This window comes from Sinocyclocheilus rhinocerous, unplaced genomic scaffold, assembly GCF_001515625.1.
Source record: "Sinocyclocheilus rhinocerous isolate Xijiao unplaced genomic scaffold, SAMN03320098_v1.1 scaffold2071, whole genome shotgun sequence".
Taxonomy (NCBI): domain Eukaryota; kingdom Metazoa; phylum Chordata; class Actinopteri; order Cypriniformes; family Cyprinidae; genus Sinocyclocheilus; species Sinocyclocheilus rhinocerous.
The window spans coordinates 309390-317651 of NW_015649573.1; the positions used below are offsets into that span (position 1 = coordinate 309390).

Here is an 8262-nt window from a genome sequence, read left to right on the forward strand (position 1 = left end):
TATATTTGATGGGTCACACCATGTGCCGCCGTGTGAGGACCAAACCAAATCTCCAGGTTCTCATATGAGAACCAGGCTGAAAAACTTATGTGCACCCCTGGCAATGCCACATGAATCTGTCTGTAGACATTGCTGGAATCCATAGGATTTAAAAGCACCAAATATAAATGTTTAATAGGAGCAAAGATAAATGTTCACTGGACAAGAGAATCCAAAAGTTTCATTTTGAGTCCCGCTTGGAGAGTGTGCTTCACTGGCAGTCTATCATGACTGCTGTTTGCACTGGGAAAAAAAGCTATTAATTGTTTATTGGACAGTGGGCTTTCGATCGATGCATTCTTGTCCTCCCTGGAAGCCTGACTTCTCTATATGATTTACATTTAGTCCTGCAGCAGACTCCCATCTCACAATACCTCAATTAATGCCCACTTTCAAGATTTAAACTAGAAAAGAAAATAGGAATAAACAGCTAGACCTGAAATTTGTCACGTCAGTCTATTTCTAGTAGCACTACCAAACTGTTATTGTTCTGCAAATTGTGAGCATAACAGTAAGTGTATTACATTTACGGTAAAATAAAGTACAGCGAAAGTTTCCAAATCAGAAATTTGCATAGAAATGAGCAAAAACTCAAGAGCAGAGCACAGCTGCAGTCTGTTTAAAGTGAGGGATATTTATGGGATAAGGGAAAGAGAAGATGCATGAAGGAGCATCTCCGAGAAAGAGGCAGATGACAGATTGGACTGCAAAGCTCTGTCGGTTTTCACTGACAAGAGAGGCATGTCAAAAGTGACCTCAATAACCATTCTGCCAAACAGACACACAAACTTTCAGGCCACACACACACACACACACACACACACGTCATTGTTCACTGTGCAGCAAATTATGCAGCACAGACATGAGGAAATGCAAAATCGCACATTTACATATGGTGCTATTCCATAGGAATTAGCACACAGAATGCAAACACATGCAAAAATATCTATACTAAGTCTCAACTGCCATATTCATTCAGCCACTCATACAGCAACATATCCATTCACATCCAGTAAAGTTTTAAAATAGGTCAGAACCAACTGCCAACTTTTTATTGTCTCCAATAACACATGGTTCCGTGACTGTAACAACTGATCTCCAGTCAAGACAGTGATTGAAAGATTAAAGATGACATTTGAATGCTATTTTTAAGATAAATTTAACTAGTTTAAAACAATAGTTCTCAACCAGGGAGCATTTCCAAGTGGGCTGCAAGAACGCTTAAAATGAGTAAAAATGAGACATAAGTTAAAAGAAAAAAAATCAAGACATATTATTTTATTTTGTTCTTTCAGCAAATGTAATTTTAAATTAAATTGTTAAAATATTATTTTTTCTAGTTCTCTCAGGCTCTAAAATATTTTATTTGGCATAAATTGGCAGTAAACTCATTAGTCATAAAAAAAAATGTGGAAAATTCTCAAATCTATTCAGCTTGTAAAACTAAAATTTTATTATTTATAAGTCTTTTATTGAATTACTTTAATATATTGTCACTCCTAGTTTCTGTAATATGCCTATATATTTGAAAACAAGCAGCTATGTCATTACAGAAAAAGCTTTCATTGCAGTCAAAAAGGTTGAGAACCACTGGTTTAAAACTATCCAAACACACAGATCCTCTATAGAGAAGGTTCTTCTAGATGACGTTAGTGGTGTAGAAATTAAACACTTAGAATAAGATGGAAAATTGTTGTTGTTTACCTGTCGTTGTCCACTGGTCTGAAGCCTGGTAGGATGTGTCTGAAACTGCTGTTCCTGTCCAGTTTAGGCTGACTCTTAGTCCGCTTTATTGAGCCCTTTAACCTGCGACTCAAAAACCCCTAATGAGGAAATGACAGAGAATAGGACAGACATTATAATAATAACAGGCAGATTCATATTGATCTTTCACCACCATTTCATACATTCACTCACTCGTTAATTATCCCACATTATACACCCTTTTTCTGTGAAAGCACCGGTCACATTTTTGCAGCTCAAAACTCAACTTCCTTTAGACACCAGTTACCATGGAGACAGCAGGTTGGCATCAAGGGCATGGAAAGGAAAGGGAAGCATAAAGTGAGAAAGAGTGAAAAAGAAAAAAAAAATTAAAGCGAGAACGTGAAGGATTGTAAGAAAAGAAAGAGAGTCAAGGACAAAATACGATCCACTCATCCTCACTGTAAGGCTGCTATTGTAGAGATAAAAAGTGAGAATGTGAGAAAGTGAGAAACGCAACGGAGAAAGAATGAGAAAAGGTGTGGAAAGAGTTTCTGGAGGAAAAGAGAGGCGAGTCAGCAGACATGAAGTTTCTGACAAGAAAGTGTTAGTAAACAAACAGAAAGCAGGCCGTTCCCCCCTACCGATTAACACATCTGCATATTCTACATAATTAAAGCACCCTACTGATTACTATTCACAATATATGCAAATGATTACACACAGACATCTCTTAATCATAGAGCAATCAGTCAGAGTATTGCAGCCTACCGTTCGCTAGAAAAGGAAATCCAATCAGAAGAGGACTGAGAGAGACAATGACAAGAAGACATCTGAATAATAAACAAGCTCCCCTGTCCAAACATAACATGAATTGCAAAAATATGATGCAGTAAGCTTCAAAGAAGGTTATGAGTTTGTAATTTCATGTTGCCAGGTTGTCAAGTGCTCTGAATACTGTAGAGTCGAGAGTAAACTGATAATCAGTTTGACTGGTATTTCCTAAATTAATTGATTATCAGTTTATTAGTATTAGTTATAAATGACTAGAATAAATGGCAGTATTTTGGTGGCTCTATGAAGAACAGCAGTTTAGAGCCTTTTTTTTTTTTTACTTGGACATAATCTTACACTACCATTCAAAATTTGGGCTCAGTAAGACTTTTTAATGTTTTACATTTACATAAAGAAGTCTCTTATGCTCACCAAGGCTGCATTTATTTGATTAAAAATACAGCAAAAACCATAATACTGTAAAATCTCGTTACAATTTACAATAACTGTTTTCTATGTTAATATGTTAAAACGTAATTTATTCCTGTAACAGCAAAGCAAAATTTTCAGCAGCCATCACTTCAGTTTTCAGTGTCACAGAATGCTTCACAGTCTGATTTGGTGCTCAACATTTCTTATTATTTTTAATGTTCAAACACTTGTGCAACCTTAAAGGGGTCATATGATGCTGCTAAAAAGAACATTATTTTGTGTATTTGGTGTAATGAAATGTGTTTATGCGGTTTAAAGTAAAAAAAACACATTATTTTCCACATACTGTACATTATTGTTTCTCCTCTATGCCCCGCCTTCTGAAACGCGTTGATTTTTACAAAGCTCATCGGTCTGATTTGAGACTTTAGTCTTTGCAACTTCAGGGATCTTATCTATGCACAATCAGCTTGTAACACTCCAAAGAGAAAGGAAAACTTGAAATCGCATCATATGACCCCTTTAACTTTTTTTTTGTATTCTTTGAAAAGAAAAACATTTATTTAAAATAGAAATCTTTTGTAACAATGTAAATGTATTTACTGCCACTTTTGATCAATTTAATGCATCCTTGCTGAATAAAAGTATCAATTCAACTTAACAAGCAGCACATTATTGTATGTTCTTATGTTATGTTCTTATAATGCATATGTTGTGATAGCAAACATCAGATTAAAAATGTCTCTGTTGTCATTAACATTATTAAAAAAAACAAAACAGACACAGACCATGTCAATCAAACAGAGCGCAACAGCAAGGAAGCACAATCATGTGGATCAAAACAATATTCTTTGTTAAACATTAAATTATGGTTTTAAATGAACCATACTGAAATCACAATTACTTTACAGGAGAATGTCATATGATGACAGAAATGTGTTGCTACGGGGAAAGAATGTGTGCATTCCTGCAAAACATTCTTCCCCTTTTCAGTATTTACAAAAACTGCTCTCTTGCTCTTTTATTGCAAAGAACCATTCACACCAAGGATGATAACTATAACTACAAAGTTTAAATAATTGCTCTAATTCTATGAGAATAGTAAAGTCCACAACACAACAATAACGACACAGTGCAACAATATTGTTGCAATCACTTTCAGAACTTTTTTCCAGCTGATGAATGATAAAAACACTGATAGCCAATCAGAATCCACCTGACTTAATGAGCTTGAGCAATTAAAGCAGCAAATGAAATAACTGCAACACACTCTTATAACAAACAGAACATTATCGTCCTTGGTGTGGACGCCAATAAAGTTATCGTTATAGTTATCTTTCTTGGTGTAAACGGACCTTGGTGTAAACTATTTTTTGCACACAATATCACACGTACACATGCAGTGATAAATCAGATTGAATGAAAAATAATCGAATCGGTTATCAAAACAGTGTTCATTGCAGCCCTAGTAAATAATTCAGTCATGGTATGCAATGTCAAACAGTGTTAATAAGCAACTATCGAGCAGGTCTGTCAAACAGGTCATGGATGTTGGCAGTCAAAATCCAGGGCCGGATCGTGGTCCCATGAGGCCCTTGGGCACACATATTTGCAGGACTCCGTCACCCTTAGTTCTACGTTAAACCACAAGGACGCTTTGACTAAAATTATGAAGCACATTTCACCTTTTCTTAATGTGAAAGCAGATGAGAAAGCCTGGGTTAGGTGCAAGCGGCAGAAATTAAATAAAGCCTATATATCAAAAACCTGCCAGGAGCAAATCAATGGAAAATTACCTGAAATATTTACCTAAAGCCATTTTTTTTAATAATAATAGCTTATTCATATGACTATATCTAAATAATACTGTATAACTTTAAATAGATTTCCCAATGCCTTGTCAGTTCAGTCAACTGCATATGTCAGGCATCCAGTAAAGTGTCAGATACAGTTTAACACAAAACAAACCTGAGGCTGAGTAACTAATTGATTAAAGAAAAGAAAAAAACACCAGAAAACTTTGCTGAAAACGGTGTTCTTGTGCTTTTCCCACACTCCATCTTAACCACACACACAGCACCGATTAATTCACAGAGTGGGTTTTCTACTGCATTCACAAAACAAAACTATTCATCCATCTTTCTTGACATGTACATTAATTATATCACCATTTCTTTCATATAAGAATCTTCAAGGTCATTCAATACATCTGTCCATCTGGTATTGATGGTGTTATTCATGCACGGAGAATAAGAGTTCAGAAAGGAGGATAAAAGTAGGATAGAGAGGGAGAGGGGAGAAAAATCGCACGAGATCCTGATTCCGAAAGGTACAGTACCACTGCCTACCAGCGGGGGGTGCAGGGGGATTATCTTTACTTCCCTAATTGTCCATATAGACTGACCTAACAATCAAGCTATGTGGCATCTTCCATCATTCACCCAAAACAATGACATCTAAGGCTTCCTTTGTGTGCCTTGAACCTGTTCAAACATGTACAGCACTGAGAAGATTTGTGATGGAACTTAAGTGTTCTCAGATCATGTTTTAACTTCGTAGGAGATATTTGCAAACTATGCACTAGGCTAGATGAGTAATTGGGCCTGAATCTGCAGAAGCTCAGAGGTCAAGTGGCCCTCGAGTCACCTCAGAGATCTCATTTAAATGTAATTACACCTACATTCAGTAAATGCTAAGCAGCAAAAACACATAAAAAGCCCACATGCACTGCATTTTATACAGAGGGTGAAACTACTGAATACCACCTGCTGTTGACTGCTAATGATTTACTTCCGCAACCGGCACATAATGTGAGCTTCAATTTGAAACGATTGCTAACAGACTGCGTTTCAATCATGAGAAGTTTTTTCATCCCTTGCTAATAGAGCTCACGCTCATAAACATATCATTACAACTTCATACCAATTATAGTGAGCATTCGAACGTTGTTAAATCTTCCCTGATGCCCATCAATAAAACATTCTCTTCAAATGGAGCTTGTTCGGGATTCATTTGTATGTAATATCCTGATGTATAATCTAGCCTATAAATGTAGCTTTGATCCAGACTTCAACTTAATACTTAAAATATTAGGCTTGGTATGTGGTTTTGGGCTGGATCACCATCTTGAGTTTCAGCTGCTTGGTTATTAGGCTTAACATTATGTTGCACTGGATTTTTGCTTTTTAATTACTTAAAATATTAATAAAACACCACCACTGCTCACATTTATAGCCTCAAGTAGGAAATTAGCATTTGACAAAATGACTTGCAAGCTAACGTTTATTAGTACTGCAGAATTTTAATACTAAAGATCTGAAGTAGTAGCAGCAATAAAGATAAGATACATGTGGGCACAGTATGTATCACATCTGGATTCCAGACTGTGTTTGATCAGACACACATATAATACTCACTGTGACCCTGAAGGGTGTAGCAGCAGTGGCAGTGGGCTCCATTGTAGGTGGGGCTTTGTCAGGGGTGGAGCCTGGCATGCTACGTCTCCGCCCTGTTTTCTCAGGTGGAGAGTCTGTGAGACAAGAGAGACGGAGAAATTGATTTATTAACAAAATGATTGTTCCATATATAGAAGTTTCTGCACCGTTTTATATATATATACATATATATATATATATATACAGTATATACACACAAACACACAGAGTATAGACATTTACAGACATTTTTTAAATTGTAAAACGCAACTGAAAAGATGTTTTTTAGAGCTAGCTTTATAATAGCCAAGAATAAACCCACATGCACAAATCCCAGCATGTTGTCCAAGTGTGGATGTAGACTGTGAGACTCTCACAGCATGTAATCAAATAGGCAGATACCACATAAACAATCACCATGCCAACACATCCATTCAGTGACTGATCTTCCACTCATAATGTAAGAGTTGTATGTCACAGATGTAGGGATGCACCGAAATGAAAATTCTTGGCCGAAGCCGAACAAAATGAAACACTGGGCCGAAGGTCGAATACCGAACACAGTTTTTTTGCATTTTTCCCCCATTTTGTCAATTTTTTTCACCATTGCATAAATGAAAAAGCCAAAATGTGCTTTAAAAATATTTACTTAACACTGAACATTTTTTTTTTACATTCTAGCAGACATTATACCAATATAATTTAACTTCAAATTAATAATTTAGTAAAATAATATTTTTTGGCCATTTTTGAGATCCCCCTCTTCTTTTTTACTGTACAAATAAATGCAGCCTTGCTGAGCAGAAGAGAAATGTGCTTTAAAAATATTTACTTAACACTGAACATTTTTTTTTACATTCTAGCAGACATTATACCAATATAATTTAACTTCAAATTAATAATTTAGTAAAATAATATTTTTTGGCCATTTTTGAGATCCCCCTCTTCTTTTTTACTGTACAAATAAATGCAGCCTTGCTGAGCAGAAGAGACTTCTTTTAAAACATTAGAAAATATTACAGATCCCAGTCTGAACACTATGTGTGAATGCTATAATAAATGTATTAATAGAGCTGTTGTAAATATTATTATCCTTATTATTGTCTTTTTTATTTTATTTTACAGAACAACAGTAACATTACAATAATAACATTTATTAATGTTGATGGAGTTCTTGCTTCTTTTTTTTTCAGCTTTTATTTTGGCAGAAACCCGCCGGAAGACCTCAGTGCTTCTTTTTGTTGACAACAGTAGATTTATAAATGATTCTCATTATGAATTTGGGAAGACGTTTGTTGCACGTATCACATTGTCACATGCATGCCTTGTAAAAATTCAAAAAAATGTTACTGAGCAACTGACGAATAACTCTATTTCAGGGCAGATTTTCCTCGCACTTTGGATTTTGAACCCTGGCGTCACGAGCTCATGCTCAATTCGTGCATGTATTAGAAAACATAACATTCTGCAGTTTCATTTCGCGATTTTAATCATCATACAGTAACCAGCAACAACCACCCCTTCCACTTCTCATCGAAGACATGCGATGCAGTACTAAACAGTCTCTCGCTGCCGGTGATTGTAATGATTTTTGCGTCTTTCACTGATGCAGTACTACCCTTACGAAAAAGAAGTGTGCTATTAGTATACTTCTTTTAAACTAAAAAATAGGAAAGTATACTTTTAGTCTACTTTTTATGTACTTCTCAGAAATGGGCTTTATGTACTTCTCAGAAATATACTTAAAATGACATTTAAGTATACTTGACTCATACTTAGAAAAGTCTAAATATATTTTAGCTATACTTGTGCTCCTAGAATCCGTGTTTTCATTGTTATACGGTAGGTGGCGCTAGTACACATTTTCTGTACAGAATTT

General features: G+C 35.6%; 1 protein-coding gene across 3 annotated transcripts in view; it reads right to left on the reverse strand.

The window, feature by feature from the left end:
• The window catches only part of LOC107710761 (disabled homolog 2-interacting protein-like), a 122764-nt gene that overhangs the window by 62128 nt on the left and 52374 nt on the right, over positions 1-8262 (reverse strand). For all 3 annotated transcript variants that reach the window (XM_016515610.1, XM_016515609.1, XM_016515608.1), the window contains exons 2-3: positions 6366-6478; positions 1744-1862 (exon numbers count right to left, since the gene is read on the reverse strand). In XM_016515610.1, the coding sequence (XP_016371096.1) occupies positions 1744-1862; positions 6366-6443 (197 nt within the window). In that variant the 5' untranslated portion in view covers positions 6444-6478. The remainder of the gene's footprint in view (positions 1-1743; positions 1863-6365; positions 6479-8262) is intronic.